Source organism: Hyperolius riggenbachi, chromosome 6 (genome assembly GCF_040937935.1).
Source record: "Hyperolius riggenbachi isolate aHypRig1 chromosome 6, aHypRig1.pri, whole genome shotgun sequence".
Lineage (NCBI taxonomy): Eukaryota > Metazoa > Chordata > Amphibia > Anura > Hyperoliidae > Hyperolius > Hyperolius riggenbachi.
The window spans coordinates 332548144-332565211 of NC_090651.1; the positions used below are offsets into that span (position 1 = coordinate 332548144).

Here is a 17068-nt window from a genome sequence, read left to right on the forward strand (position 1 = left end):
ATATACCTGATCTCCCAGAATGCTCTAGGGGGAGAGAATTCCACTTAACTAATCAGGCTAGGCTAAACATCACTGGGTGGGCGGGGCTATGTACCAATATACATTTTACCACAAATATTGATCTTATTGGGGCAGCACGGTGGCGTAGTGGCTAGTGCTGGGTTCCTGGTTCGAATCCCAGCCAGGTCAACATCTGCAAGGAGTTTGTATGTTCTCCCCGTGTCTACGTGGGTTTCCTCCGGATACTCTGGTTTCCTCCCACAACCCAAAAACATACAGATAAAGTTAATTGGCTTCCCCCTAAATTGGCCCTAGACTACGATACATACACTACACAATAAATACATAGACATAGGACTATGGTAGGGATTAGATTGTAAGCCCCTCAAAGGGACAGTTAAGTGATAAGAGAATATACTCTGTACAGCGCTGCGGAAGATGTCGGTGCTATAGAAGTACTAATTAATAATTGTTTGATCCCGACTGTTCCTGCTTGAATAGGAGCTCTACTAAGCAGCATCTACAGATAACGTGGTCACATAATGCAGCATAAATCTCGAGGCTGCAACCCGCTTATAACATTCTCCCCCCTCTAGGAAGGCGACACCCAGCTGGCTGTGGTGGGAGATTACTCCAAATTCATTTCAGTTTGCTTTCCCTACATGTCACATACCTGTCACTCCCCCTTCTGTGTGCAATTTTCCGAGATGCCCCGGTTTAGACATTCTTATTTCTGTGAAAAAAGGGAGGAAACAGGATCAGAATATTTCATAGTACAGTGAAATATTGTAAAAGTTGTATCTGTAGACACAGATTTAGTTAACTTATTTTGATAGACACAGAATAAAAATAAAAGTAACGTCCACACATTAAATCCATAACATAACTATGGAACCTCTATGCAGCCATTTCAGCATACATGTCAAACTCTGATCCATGGGTGAAATCTGCCCTACAGAGCCATCAGATTTGACCCGCCAGCGGTTTCCCCACTTTGCATTAGGTTTCACCCACTCTAGAGCACCAGGGAAACTAACTTGGAGGTGAAGCCCTAGATAACCAGGGAATCCATATGGGGAGGGAGGCAGAAAACACCAGACACCAGAGTACTGCATACAGGATAGAGGAAGGCCACTAGACACCAGGGAACTGTATAGGAGAGAGAGGTCAATGAACCACCAGGGAACTGTATAGGGGAGGAAGGGTCACTAGGCATCAGGGAACTGTATAAGCGAAAGAGTATTAGACAACAGGGAACTGTATAGTAGAGGAAGGGCCACTAGACCTCAGGGAACTGTATAGGGGAGAGAAGGGGAGCCACTAGACCTCAGGGAACTGTATAGGGGAGAGAAAAGGAGCCACTAGACCTCAGGGAACTGTATAGAGCAGGGAAGGGGAACATCAGACACCAGGGAACTTCATAAGGGGGAGGTGGTCACTAGATATTGAGGTTGGCCCACGACATTTCAGATAACAATAATTTAGTGCAATGAAAGTCTACTGTGTGTATGTACAGTAGAATCTCATTATAGTAAAACTTTGGCTATAGTAAACTCAGTCCCCAGTGACTGTATGGATATAAACTGTATGGCCAATCCTGATATAGTAAATAGTTTACTGTTAGTGGATTTTAATGTAGTACAAATGACACAAAAGCACAGAGCGACTTCATCTCCTAGGCCACCTTACTCAGCCAAACAACCCACCCTCCCTAAAGCCCAATGTACACGATACGATTCTTTGTACGATTCGATTACGATCCTATTTACGATTCAATTAAATCGAACATGTCCGATCCTGATTCGATTCAATTCGATTTGCAAAACAATGGCAAATCGAATTAAATAGAATCGAATCCCGGACATGTTGGATTTAATTGGATCGTAAATAGAATCATAATCGAATCGTACAAAGAATCGTATCGTGTAGACGGGGCTTAAGAGCAGCCATCCTTGGTGAAACCTGCCTGCACATCTCATGGTGCAAAGTGACAGAGCAGGGAAACCAGTATCATTTTCCGCAAACTAAGACAAAATATATAGCTTTACTTTTTTCCTTTTTTCACAGGTTTAATGACAGTGAAAGAATAAAATGTTAAGGCTGGCCACAGTTTCCCGAGAAGCGGAGTTGTAAAAATGAAATTAATGGGCATCTCTCACATTGCAATGTGAAACTACACAGTTGTACTTCTATACACTGCAGTGGCTTTTTATACATTATAGGCGATCAGTCAACACTGCAACTCAACAACTGCTAAGGTCAGAGCTCTGTTCATGGGAAATCAGAACCAGAGAGCAGCATTGCAATAAGTAAACACTGTAATAAGTGCTGTGACCACTAGGGGCCAGTGTCTGCAGGTACAGATGAATATAAGAAGCACATCAACGCGTATAATGTGAACGAGGCCTTATGGTCCATGCTGAAGAAGACTACAGAATTACAGGCCCACAGCAATGCGGATCTGTCTGATTCCAATCTTTCCCAGTGCAGCTACAATGCAACACAATCCACGTGCCAGATGGCCCTATAGACACTAACATAACATAGAACCTTTATTAGGACAGATTAAAATGCTAAAATGGGCACAACAAATCCTACAAGTGACCAATTAAGTAATCAGGTAATAACCTGACCCCTCAAAAAAAAAAAAAAAATGGGAGCGGTGGAAGGCCAATAACAGAGGCAGTAACACTGTATACTAGTGAGGAAGATCTCTTAATTGTAATACTGACGTATCCACCTGTCTAGCTTAGGATCAACATACCAAGGCCCCCTGCAGCATACTAATACAGGGGCTAGGGGCTAAATGAACCACTGACAATACATAAAGTGCAGGTGTTGTACAACATGATAAAAAAAACCAACAAACTTACAGGTTTCATCTAAACGGCTTTGTCAGGGTAACGTAAACCACAAACATACACCCTCCATAGCACCAATAAACTATTTCCATGTATGCACACTTCAGGTTAGCTTTGGATTGCTGTACATTGCAGAGCTCCCTTCAGGCTATGGGCAGAGACAGCTGGAGGTGCTGGCACACCAGTGTGTGAAAGACTCAGCAGTGTGAGGGGTGATGGGAATTACTGGTCTATTGAGAAGCTTATTCATGAGAGACTCTCACTTCTGCTTTCCCTGCTGAACAGACTGATTACCGAAATAAACTAAAAATATACACAGCAGCCTTACAAAAACGCCCCAGAGTTACACACGGCTTTTATACACAGATGCATACCACCAAAATAAAGCTGGCAGTGATGTGCATGTTGTCCAATATACAAACTACATTTCTTGATGTTATCTGATGGGGACCTGATGCCTCAGGTGACATCACTGGGCCGAGACTGTACAGATGTGGAGTCACCTGTACAACCTGTACTGAAGGCACGTTCTGTTGCTATGTGGGGGGGGGGGGGGTGCGGAACTGCTGTTATGACATCACACGGGGGGTGGGGGCGAGAAAACTGAACAACGGTATCGGCCGTTGCTCAGCTAAGTTGATCTGGTGGATCCCTCGCCGAGCAGCTGCTTTACACAAGCCAGATTATTGGCACAGGCGGTCATTATAGGCTGCCTCAGTCGACTTTAATCTAGCATGTATACAGGCATTCATGTAAGGGCCCGTTTCCACTGTACGCAGTGCGATGTGGCTACATAGCAGCATCGCACCGTGGTTGCACTGTAACCAATGCACGGCAATGAAACAGTTTCCATTCCGTGCTGGTTGTGCGGAGCGATCCGAGATTTTGCATGCTGCAGATTCTCACACGGCCACACCCACGTTCCGTCTCCTCCATTTACTTTCGCATCGGGAGATGTAAGGCGCCGGGAAATCTGGGCACAGGGGGAAGCTGAAAAATGGCTCACCCTGCTCTTGCAAAAGTCCTGGTGGTGTTAATTACTTTTCCCCCTCAAGGCTCCCACGGACTCAGGGATAAGTCCTAATTTGGCTGCCAGCTATTGCTGGCTGCCAGATTACACTGCCATCTCGTGTCTATGGGGCTATAGAGAAGTCTAGAGGCAAAAATTAGCTGTTCAGAGTCAGAAAGAGTGTGAGATGCAGGTAATGTAATTTGCAAAAGGCAAGATGGCTGCCCCATAACACAGAGACAATTCATTTTGAGGCTCTGGGCCGCCCTGTTAGAGGGCAATGTACATTAGTGAAACAATGCAATGTATACATGTACAGCATGGCAGAGAGGAGATTAAGTGAATGAAATTCAGGTTTGCTTTAGAGCAAACCTGAACTGAAAATGAAAAGTCAGAATTAACACACACGTCATACTTACCTCCCGCATAGTCTACTCATTAATCTCCTTCTCCTTTTAAGCGTCCTGTTTGTCCACTATTGATGGAACTCTCCATCCTCCATTTTGAAAATGGCCATCACCCCGTAACATCTTCCTGGTCAGCACATTGTTAAAACTGTAACATCGCCCACTCGAGCCATATGGGAAACTTGGACATTACCTTGCTCATCAGTTGTCCTTTCAGTTATAACTGACAGAAACAGATATATAACTGACAGCAACTGATATATTTCAGTTCTGGCAAAATCTTGTCACTGGAAGGAATCTTAAGAAGCAAATGGTGAGCTTCTGAGAGGAACTGACGGCAAGGCAAGTATGTAATATTCATTTGCTGGTACATCATGTGTTTATTTTAAATAATTTTGCTCGGTTCAGGTTCTCTTTAAGTGAAGTCTATTCTGCGTGACTACACTGCAGGGTTCAGGAGCAGATCTTGATATGATCTACCACAGCTCTTTAATACAATACAGCACCATAAAGCTTTCAAAACAGACGTTTCGGAAACCTCCCACACACACAGAGCACTCTCACACTACAGATTTATCATAACATATAATCATAATATACATTTCACTCCCCATGCTCTGATGTATGATGCGTCTCACTTTCATTTCACACAGTTCATCGGCAGCAGCAACTGTCACTCTGCTGCTCTGTGTACACCCAGGTTCCCATCTGTATTCCACACATTGCTGGCTTCGTTAAACAGAAAACTCCTCATAAAAAAGGCACACAAATATTATGGATTTGTCTCGGCAGTTCCTCTTTGGAGTGACAGTCGCTATTTTTGAATCAAATCCCTCTGAGTCTCTTCTTTGCCTGAACTGTCCCCCTTTCAAGTTTCAGGTATAGGCCTGCATTAATAAATGTAATCGTATTCTGTTTATGTAGTACACACAACCACTAAAGTATTGCTTTTTTTTTTTAGTATTGGGGTTTTTCTAGTATTACTATTTGTTCATTGCTTCCTTTGCATAAAGGTATGGAAAATGTACTTTATGAATTTTTCATGGTCTTCATATGGAGGCGTTTGGCTTAATAGGTTTGCGCTTAAAATGTACAAGAGATAAAAAAAAAAAAGGGTACATATCTGGGGCGTCCACAATCCCCCTTCAGGCCAATCGGTCCCTTGCTGTCCTCCTCCACCTCCTGGATTCTCTGTTAGAAGCCCCAGTAAGTCCGCCATTTGCCGCCAGTCAGCGCAGACGCAGTCCAACCGTGCGCATGCTCCCATGTCGTGATCCAGTGGCTGTTCTGTGCCTACACACATGCGCAGTACACCCCGATTCTCAGGCTTCTAACAGAGTATCCAGGCGGTGGAGGAGGATGGCAAGGGGCCAATTAGCCTGAAGGGGCAGGAGGAAGCGCCAAGTATGTATATATATATTTTTTATTTTCATTAATCTCTGGTTTCCTTTGAAACAGGGGGGGGGGGCTGCAAGCCAATTCGATGAGACTAATAGAATCGATAAATTTTTTTCAGATAGATCTCATCAATCTGATCACATGGTTAGCAGGTTTTCGTCTGTGGGATTGTATCGTTATTGGGCACCTTAACACAGGCAACTGTTATAAGCCCCATCTACGCGATACGATTCTTTGTACGATTCGATTACGATTCTATTTGCGATCCGATTAAATCCGACATGCCCGATCGGGATTCAATTCGATTCAATTCCATTGCCATTGTTTTGCAACCGCAAATCGAACTAAATCGAATCAAATCCTGATCGGACATGTCGGTTTTAATCTGATCGTAAATAGAATCGCAATCGAATCGTATCGTGTAGATGGGGCTTTAAAAGTGGATGGATATTTTTGATAGTCAGTGATCTACTGACCCCGCATGTTCCAGCACTACACTTTGCACTGTTATGTAAAACTGCAGCAAATCTTTAGAGGAGATTATTTTTTTAATGACAGAAGATGCAGCCAGATTGAAAGATAAAATCTCACTTGAGCCAAGAGTTTAGGTTTTCGTGCTTTTATTACTTTTTTCCACTTCTATCTGCCACCACCTATCTAGGGATGGCAATGCTTATGAAAACGCATGGAGGAGCAGGTGATCAGTTTGATCAGCTGATAGATTTGCTGGTCATGATCATGTGTAAAACCAGGAAGTCATTGCAGCAAATCAGAACCTTAGAAACCTATCAGCTGATCAAACTGATCACATGTTACTCCATGAGTTCTCCTAAGCATTGCTATTGCACAAAAACTTTCAGAATTCTCCATGTCCTCGCTCTTGTAATTGGCTCACAAAGCATAAATTCATCCATTCTCTGTACTATCTTTAGGATACCACCTGTTATCTGGACTGAAAGATGAAGATGCACATAGAACGGGACGCCAGGTATCTCTCATCATGCGATTCTAGCAGATAGACTCTGCCCAGGACTTCCTGCCAAAACCCAATGAAAGGCCCTGCTGCGGGATCTTTAGATTAGGCAGAAAGTTAGGATTTTTGCCTTAACTGATGCTAACAGTACAATACACTACTACTGATCTTCAACTCGCAGAAAGATACAAATCTGTAATATAGTTTTGTTAAAAAACCTGGCATTGTATTTATCCGATGTTGAGGGTTTTTTTCCCCTCAGAGTTTTACTTCAAAGCTACGCTCCAGCCATATTAGGAATGCTGTATATAATAGGAGCACAAGCTAGGCTGGAACTGTGTTCTTAAAAATATTTCTTCTTCTATTTCACTCTGTAACCAGCTTGAATTTATATAACTGTTAAAAAGTAAAAATTCTCTTCTTTGCCACAATGGCAGCAGCTTTCAGTTCACAGATGGATGCCCCAGAATTGTGATCTCCCAGCTTCTGTATTTGCCTCACTGCTTCTCCCAGAGGTCTGCACAGAGCGGGATGTCCAACTACAAATGGCCAGCTGCACTGATACACACTGCCTAGTAACGTCTGTATTTCACTGGAAATTTCACTTATGATGTGTCACTTGTGTGTCTTAAAAGGAAATGCAGGAGGCCGAGGTTGGGATAGATAATAACTATTCTATGTGCAGTCTCCTGGTTATACCAACAAAATATAACCAGTAAGGATCTGCAAGAATGTCCGACTAGGAGAAGATGCTTTCATTCAAGTAGAAAAGACTTACCAAAATGAAGTTTCTCATAGGATAGAAAATTCTCAGTTACAGCAGTTGACAAAAAAATATAATGAATTCATCCCGAAGAGGCACAAACCCTCCTGACAAGACTCCTTGAGGGCTGCGTTTGCGTTTTGAGAAACACAATGCCATTGACTTGCATTAGAATCATGACAAAATCATGGTGATCGATTTTACCGCAATTTTTGAAAATCCTAATGCAAGTCAATGGGAGTGCGTTTCTTTAAACGCAAAACGCAGTGCGGAATAATCGTGAAGCGCTCAGCAGTGTTGCTCAGCCCTTTCACACCTTGCATGTTGCATTGCGCAATAATACCGCATGTGAAATCACAATTGAATGGGCATGTCCAAATCTCTGCATTGTGACGGATTGCGGTATCCTGACTCTGTATGCTGTGAATTGCAGCGTGTGAATATGCGCACAAAGACACAGACTAGGCCTATGCAATAATGAGATATGCTTGATCTCGTGCAGCAGCTGGATATCAGGGTGCACTTGACATTGCAAGAGTGGAAACGCATATATTTTACATGGAGACACGCCTAAGCATTGCCCAGCCGCCCTCAGACATGGAAAGAGGCCTTTTTTTCTTGCTGTGCGGTAGCCGCACAACATGCCAAGCGCTGACACAAGTAAGGTGTTACAAATGCTGCTACTTGGCTTCATTAATATTCATTCCGAAGGCGTTTTGGTGGCTGAACTGGGTGCCAAACATGCAGCTCAGCTGTTTGTGTGAGAGAGTCTGTATGCTGCCAATCAGCACAGGCTGAAACTGGCACATAGCTTGTGATGAAGCATAAGACATGTTTCCCTAGTGCAAGCCGATCAGTGAGGCCCGGGACCCACTGTGGGGGATTTTTCATCAGTAAAGCGCTACACCTGTGGATCCCTATGGGGGTGGCCCCACTAGCAGTGTTGCAATTGCGAAACACTGCTTGCAGCATTTTAAGAGCAATCCCGGAGTGATCACATCAGTGGCTAAAATAGCCAAATCATAATCCCTCCAGGAGTTACGGCAAAATTGCAGCACAATGCAGGTGTTTCGCCATTGCTGCCTAAAATTGTTAGCTGGTTGTATTTAGTAATTTGTAGAGTTCCTCTCATTAAAGGGACCTTGAGCAGTACCATAAAAATGAAATCTGGACTTACCTGGGGCTTCTTCCAACTCCTCATAGCCCGCGAGGTTCCCCGGCATCCTCTAGCTTCTTTCCGTGGTGCCGCTGGTGGCTCCGGTAATCCAGAAACTTCAGCTGAAGTTGAGCATGCAGGCCCCTAGCGAGTCATCATGCTGGTCACCATAAGCGACCTGTGCTGTTCTCTGAAGACTGAACCGTGCAAGGCGCTTATGGCGACCAGAGTGATGACACGCTGGGAGAGGGGGGGCACACATGCGACTTCAGCCACAGTCACTGGATTATCGGGGCCACCAGCAGCACCACGGAAGGGAGCAAGAGGAGACCTCACGGGCTTTGGGGGCCGGAGGAAGCCCCAGGTAAGTCCAGATTTTACTTTCACGGCACTGCTCAGGGTCCTTTACATTAGTCTGCGGGTGCATGCGAATTTTCATGCGAAGTCGCATGCGAATTCGCATGGATGACGATGCATGCGAATTTAACCTTGGCAGTGCTGGAGTGCTTTTTCCATTGTTTCTATGCGAATTCGCATGAAAATTCGCATGAAAATTCGCATACCTAAACCGCATGCAAATTTCCTATTAAATGCATTGCATGCGATTCGCATAGCGGTATGCGAATTCTGATGGCTCTGCCATCCGAATTTTTTCTGCACAGAAAAACGCACAGGAATCCTGACAAGTGGAAATAGTCCCATTCACTTGTATTGCTATGCGAAAAACGCATACGAATTCGCGATAGTGGAAATGAGCCCTCAAGGCTCATACACACATTAGACCATAGTCTTTGGAAAATGAAAGATCAGACCAATCTTACCACCCTTCATGTAGTATGAGAGCCATACTCTACACAGTCTTTTCTATGGAGCTGAACTCCCCATCAGACAGAAATCTTTGCAAGATGCTGCACACAAAGATGCTGTACACATTCAAAAGATCAGTATCTGCAAAAGATCTGTTCCTGCAAAACATCCGTTTCGGCAAAATACATTCATAGTCTATGATATCTGCAGATCCTCATACACACCTTGTTTAACAGACAATCATCTGCAGATCTGAAAATCCATCCTGGTGGATTTGATCTGCAGATGAATGTCTGTTAAACAAGGTGTGTATGAGATCTGCAGATATCATAGACTATGAATGCATTTTGCAGGAACAGATCTTTTGCAGATACTGATCTTTTGAATGTGTACAGCATCTTTGTGTGCAGCATCTTGCAAAGACTTTTATCTGATGGGGAGTTCAGCTCAATAGAATAGACTGCGAAGGTATGGCTCTCATACTACATGGAAGGGGGTAAAATTGGTCTGATCTTTCATTTTCCAAAGACTATGGTCCGATGTGTGTACGTACCCTTAAGGTGCCCATACACTCGTCAGATTGGCAGCAGATAGATAAGAAATGCATCTGATGATCTATCTGATGTGTTTTTAGAACATTTTTTACCAGGATAGAATTCCAATAGATTTCAGTTTGAAATCTATTGAAATTCGATCTGATGGCATTTTTTTGCCATCAGATTTCCATTAAGGCCAATGCAAACTGATAAGCAATCTCATCAGATCAACCTAAATTTTCCACCCTGCAAGTTCGATGGAAATCCATCGAAATCGATCGAAATCGGCCGTCGATCGGTCGATTGGCCAACCGATTTGCAATCGATTGATCGATCGGGATCGATCGGTCGGCCAGAAAATCGGCTGAGTGTATGGGCTGCTTTAGGCTCAAATGGCAGAAGTGTGTAAAGATAGGTACACACAATAGACAAATATTTGTCTGAAGCCTATTAAAAAAGACCAATTAATGAGCTTTCGATTAATGTTTGGTAAGCAACTGCACACGACCAACACCAACAAACGACCAATATGGGGAGTCTGTCATGATCCATCCTGTTGGATATTTTCAACCAATGATCGTTCAAAAGGAGAGTGTAAAGTTGATTAAACAACATAAGGATTTTGTTGTGTACAGCGCACGCACCACAGTCGATCGTTCATTATTACTTGTTTGTACAGATATCGTTTCAGTTAATTGCACCTTAGACCTCACTTCCGCATAATCTGTCAATTCCATCTTTCCTGGATCGTTCATGTGTGTGTACAGGTCAGTAGTTTAGTAGTTTACAATCATTGGTCAATGTTCATTAAGGGTCCGTTTCCACAACTGCGGTAACCGGGCCGAATTCATAGAGTTTCCCCGCAGGCGAACCGCGCGGGGAAACTCTGCCATAGGAAACTATGGCGCCGCCAGCCAAATCACTAACCTTAGCGATTCGGCCGACATTGCCGTCAGTTTCCGTGCGGGAGGTAGCGAATCCCATAGCAGTGTATGGCATGGCTTCTGGGATTAGTCAGCGTTCCCGCTGACCAGGAAGTGCAGCCACGCGCGTTGGCCAGTGGAAACGGGCCCTAGGACCAATTTTCGTCTGAGGTGTGTATGTGCACCCTTGAGCCTCTTTCCTAATACCTCTCCCCCCCCCCCCCCCCCCAAAAAAAAACAAAAAAAAAAAACTGTACATTGTTATAGCTTTCTTTGCTTACTGCTCTGCTACTGTTAATTTTCTCATGTTGTTCCCCTGCGTGGGAACTCCCTGTTGCACTATTTCCAAATGCCTATTTTTGTGCTCATTAGCACAATAAAATACTTTGAAACTAATAGAATATGACTTGCCTTTTTTGTTTTACTCCCCCACCCCCCAGAACTTTGTACAAGGTTGATCAACTTTGGAGATGAAATGATTAAATCTCTGAGGGCTCATTTCCACTGTAGCGGTGCGGAATCGCCTGGATTCCACCGCAGAAGAAATCACATGCAGGTGCGTTTTTTTACGCGTTATTTTACGCGATTACGCATGCGATTTCGCATAGGTTAGGCTATGTGCGTTTTTAACCATGTCACTGCCTGTGTTAATTTACATTGGTTCCTATGCGGAATCGCATGCGTAATCGCGTAAAATAACGCGTAAAAACGCATGCGATTTCCCTATTAAATACATTAGCGGCGATTCGCATGCATTCCACTAGCAGGCGAATTCGTTGGCTCTTTTGTGCGTTTTTTCACCGCTCATAAAAACGCACCACGCAAACGCTACAGTGGAAACAGGTCCATTCACTTGCATTACATGTGCGAATCTGCATGCGTTGGACGCATGCAGATTCGCGATAGTGGAAACGAGCCCTGAGGCCCAGTGCACACCGAGCGGTTTTAGCAGCAATCCGCCAACCGCATCCGCCTGTGAAAAAGCTTGGCTAATGTATTTCAATGGGATGGTGCACACCGGCGGTTTGAGGTTTTTAGCAAACCGCAAACATGCCTCCTGCTGCACGTTTGCGGTTTGCAGAAGCGTTTCTGCCTCAATGTAAAGTATAGGAAAACCACAAACTGCTCTGGAAAAAGCTACATCAGAGCGGTCTTCCAGGCATTTTTGTTACAGTCGCTGTTCAGTAACAGCTTTTACTGTAACAATATTAGTAATTGCTACACAAAACACTCCCAAAAACGCTAGGCATGTTTAGAAAACCTCTCTAACCATGCCTAGAATTGCTCTGAAATCTGCTCCAAAAACCGCTAGCGTGTTGAGGATCTGCTAGCGGTTTTGGTGTGCACTGTGCCCGACTGTAGTTAATCGAGCTGTCTGGCAAAAATCATTAGCTTTCTGAATTTGACCAACCCTGTGAAAACTCCAGTCCCTGCTTATTTTGGTTGGTTTGGTTCCTTTCTACTGAAAAAAAAAAAAAAAAAATCAAGATGAGGCAAATATTAAAAATATTAAACTTCTCTATTTAAAGCAAACCTGAAGCAAAAATGAACTTATGATGTAGAGCATAGGTTCTCAACGTGTGGTACGCATACCCCAGGGGGTACTTCTGAGGGTTCTAGGGGGTACTCGGGCTTGATATACCTAACCAAAAATAACAAATTTAGAGTTTTAGAAAATGATACATCTTATTTAAACAGCACCAAATTAGTATTTTAGCTAATTAAAAGCAATAGTAAATGCTTGGAAATAGTTTAGAACCAATTATAAGGTACTACAATTAAATATATATTTGTCAAGGGGTACGTGTGATAATGTTTACCATGCTAGGGGGTACTTGGTGAGTAGAGGGTTTTAAAAGGGGTACATACCAATAAAATGTTGAGAAACACTGATGTAGAGAATCAGCTTCAAGAAACTATGTTTGGCCTACCAATCTATACACAATACCTGCACAACCTACATCTCTAGCCTTCTCAGTAGATACACACCTGGCCACCCACTTAGCTCCTCCAACAACCTGCTCCTAACCACCCCACGCATCTTGCACTCCCAAGCACGACTACAGGACTTCACTAGAGCTGCACCCATCCTGTGGAACTCTCCCACTGCCCATCAGGCGTGCCCGGTCCTTCAAACAAGCCCTCAAAAAACTCACCTCTTCAAGAAGGCCTATCAACACTGCCCTAACGCTCACTGCCACGATAACCTCTCAATGCAACCCCCTGCTTTCATGTCACCACCCAATCCCTTTGTAAGCGGCCCTTTCTCCTTATGTATCATACTGGATTGTGAACTCTTCCCAGAATAATGTGTGCTTGGGACAACTACTCCAGCATATGATCTGGAATTGTATTATTACCTGTATTGTGTTGTGTTGTGAATCATATTACTTATTACCTGTATTGTGTTGGTCACCCATGTTATTTTCTGTAATCTTATAGATTGTACAGCGTTGAAAAATAGGTTAGTGCTATATAAATCTAATAAATAATATGTGTAGTACAGATATGAAACAGAACATTAGTAGCAAATATTGCTTCCAGTACCGGAAGAATAAAGCTGAGTACACACGTACGATAACGATCATTCGAAAACGAACGATAAAGACAATCGGACCGAGAATCGTGCATTCCAAATTTTCCAACGATCGTTTTTTTGGACAATAACGACAGTTATCGTTCAATCCGACCGATCCAACCCGGCGGATTTTTTCGAAAGATAATCGTTCAATCGTTGCAGTGTGTACAAAGATCGTCCGATAATTATCTGTGGAGTAGCACGCATGTTCTTATTGCCTGTCATAACGTCACTTCCGTTTGCGCACGCATTTTTTTATCATTCGTCGTTCAGTACTTTATACTTATATCGTTCACGTGTGTACACAATCATTCATTACGAACGATCTTTTCGGTCTAATTTGAATATCGTGTAAATGTCACGAATCGTTCGTAACAAACGATCTTTATCGGACGTGTATACGAACCTTTAGGCTTCTTTCCCACCAGGACGTTTCGTTTTAGGGGACGTTATAGGTCACATAACGTGCCCCTAATGCAACGCCTGGTGGTGTTGAAGGAGGACGCTACCAAGAGCTGCGTTATGCAGCTCTTGGTGCTCCTTTTTTGTGCCATGCATGCGGAGACCACGTGATCCGCATCACGTGGTCCCAGCAGCCAATCGCCGCACAGAGCGGCCGCTCCAGGAAGTAAACACTGCGCATCACACCGTGCAGTGAATATTAATTAGCCATGTGGCTGGCCGCAGAGGCGGAGGGGAGACCTCCTCCTCCAACATTACTGAGCATGTGCAAACAGTGTAACGCAGCTTAGCCGCATATAACGCACAGCATGCAGCACTTTGTTTAAACGTTCTGCGTTACAATGTAACGCAACGTGGGCACTGTGAACAGCCCATTGATTTTTAATTGCTGTGCGGTGGGCTGCATTACAGGCTGCTCTAATGTGCGCTTGTAACGTCTTACTGTGAAAGCAGCCTTAAACTTCAGTTGGCTATGAAAAAGAGCTTCTCTGAGCTATGTGACCCAACTTGGGGTGAATACAGTCCTGTTTTCTGAAGCACTAAACAGCCACGTGAGAGACAGCTTGAGATAAAGTTTTACCGCAGGAAGGTCATTTTTCTGCTTTGTTTTATAGCTTAAAAGACAGAAGCCCATATGCAATTCAGTTTTTTTTCCTGAGTTTTCTCCTAGGTGATATTTTCATACCTTGTAAATAAAATAATTTTTATAGTACTTATTCACCTACTTTTTGGTACTTTTTCATTTGCACAGTGCCTACAAGTTATTTTAAATAGATGATATTTTAAAGAAGATTAAAAGTTATCTCCTAGGAGAAAAAGTGAATTGCATATGGACCAGAGTGTGGTTTCTAAACTGCAAATGTGACAAAATGGTGCAATTAAATTGTTTTTAAAAAAAAGTGCTATATGGCTGCAAATAAAACTATAAGACACTATTCTTTGCTACTATGGTACTAATCATTATCTGTATTACACATACAATTCATTATATCATAAGTTTGTTTTCTCTTCAGGTTTGCTTTAAAAGCAACTTACAGCAACCAATTACATATCAGTATTTATCAGACGAATTATAGTATAGCCTGTGGTTGCTACCAGTTATTGCAGGCTAAAAGCTGATCTCTTATTGGCTGCCCAGCCTAACCTATTTCACAAGTTCACACAGAGAGTTCTGCTGGCTGCAAAGGAAGCATGATTAGACTGATACCATGAAAATCTATTTCTACAGCTTCCCATTATCCTCAATCCCACACATTGCAGCATCCCAGTGCTTTGAAACTGTGACACCTGCAATGTGGTCCCCCATTAGCCTCTCCAGAGTACAGCTCACCTGTTGCCCAATGATTAGAGATCACCATGATGAGAGCTGTGAGCTAGCCGAGATCACAGAAGACAGTAATGAGCAGAGAGAGCATGTAGGAACTAACCCTCCCACACTCAGTGTTAACCCCAATCCTGTCACACTCACTGCATTAACTCATGTCAGACCAAACTGAAACTATTCACTGCAAAGCTGCACTAAGGTGCTAATGTGTGCAGCATCTTCCCCACTGCTGGGTTCATTAGGCAGCTACAGCTATAAGTCACTGACTATCAGCTTAAAGCTATAAAGTCCTACATTGCTAAATGCAGGGTCAGTCTACCCAATAAACACCCCTAATAATGTTTAATGGTCCAGTGATGTGATGTCAGCATTACATAAGGGCTGGTTCACACTGGGAGGGGGGGGCGAATGAACTGCTGCCAGTTATCAGCAAAGCGCTAGTGCAGTGTCAGGGCTCATTCACATTGCATCCGGCCCGTGTTAGGGTTGTTTTTGTCACAATTTTTTGTATTTATTCTTAAAAACTGCAATTGCCCCACAAAGTGATTTTATGAGCGTTTAGCGCCATTTCTATACCTTCCATTATGGCAAAAGTCACCCCCAATATGGTGCAGGCAGCGCTTTGCTGAACACACACAGTGCACGAACCACGCTGATATTAACCTTCTGATGGGGAATATTTGCACAAGCGTTTTGGGGACGATTTTGAAAATCGCTTGCGCTCAAAAAAAGGGCAAAACCGCCCCTAGTGTGAAGGAGCCCTCAGGGTGAGTGTTCTCACAGTGATCCCCTTCCTTGTTTACAAATTGCAGCAAACAATGTCCCATTATGTACATATTGAATTTAAAAAAAAGTCAGAAGAAACAAAAACAAAAAATTGTTAGTTTAAATAAAGTTGTATGGAAAATAGCAAACATAACAAAAAACAAACATACATTTAATAAAGCTGAGAAATTGAAATGTTATGTGACTACAAATTTCTACACAATAACTGAGAGGCGCTTATTCTGGCTTTTACACCCATTGGCATTGTAATTGACCTGAGGAAGTGGGGAACCCACGAAATGTGTTGCCTGCACTAAATAAAGTTCATTGCCTTATGAGATAGTAAGCCACCTCACATTTTTTTTGGTACTTATCCGTTAGCCGGGCGCATCCGGTAGGTGGCGCTAATTACTATTCCCCCTCCAGGCCGACATGGATAGTAGGGAAAGATGTAACTCTGGTGGAGTTTTGTCGCCACCTAGAGGATGCGCCCGGCTAACGGATAAGTACCTTTTTTTTTTTTTTTTTTTTTTTTTTTTTTTTAAATCTGATTTTAACTCAGTGTTATCTATCCCTGGGCGCTTTTATCCGCTTTGTGCTTATATACACCAACCACCCCTTTGGTTAGAGGGGTGCAATTGACCTCCTACAGTGTTAATGACAGTGAAGGTCAGTTATTTTTCTCAAGTGAGTAACCGCATCTAGTCCGGGCTGAACACTCGAGCGGAGTCTGGTTATACAGCTACATCTCCACCTGCTTCAGTCCTCCTTTCCACGGACCGCTGATAGGCAGTGAAATGCCTCTCAAACTCTCTCTCAACTGCTCACTGCTGCCTGGGTAACTGCTCACTGCTGCCTGGGTAACTGCTCACTGCTGCCTGGGTAACTGCTCACTGCTGCCTGGGTAACTGCTCACTGCTGCCTGGGTAAGGCCCCGTTCACACTGCACGCGTTTCCAGCCGCGTTTTGGAAACGCGTGCAGGTGGCCGACACGCACGACATCAGACATTGCATAGAGTGCAATGTCTGATGTTCACACTGCATGCGTGCCGGACCTGTGCGGTCCGGGAACGCATGCTGCACGCATTTTTTGTAAAAACGCATGG

General features: G+C 43.6%; 1 protein-coding gene and 1 long non-coding RNA gene across 20 annotated transcripts in view; one reads left to right on the forward strand and one right to left on the reverse strand.

Annotated features, from left to right (window-relative positions):
* Positions 1 to 6945, forward strand: part of LOC137521770 (uncharacterized) — a 193550-nt gene extending 186605 nt beyond the window's left edge. The window contains exon 3 of the long non-coding RNA XR_011022198.1: positions 6608 to 6945. This is a non-coding gene — a long non-coding RNA (uncharacterized lncRNA). The remainder of the gene's footprint in view (positions 1 to 6607) is intronic.
* Positions 1 to 17068, reverse strand: part of POU2F2 (POU class 2 homeobox 2) — a 330684-nt gene that overhangs the window by 62027 nt on the left and 251589 nt on the right. For all 19 annotated transcript variants that reach the window (XR_011022197.1, XR_011022196.1, XM_068241483.1 and 16 more), the window contains one exon: positions 674 to 733. Coding sequence is in view for 17 of the 19 variants with exons in the window: in XM_068241483.1 (XP_068097584.1) it covers positions 674 to 733 (60 nt within the window). In the remaining 2 variants the exon portion in view is untranslated. The remainder of the gene's footprint in view (positions 1 to 673; positions 734 to 17068) is intronic.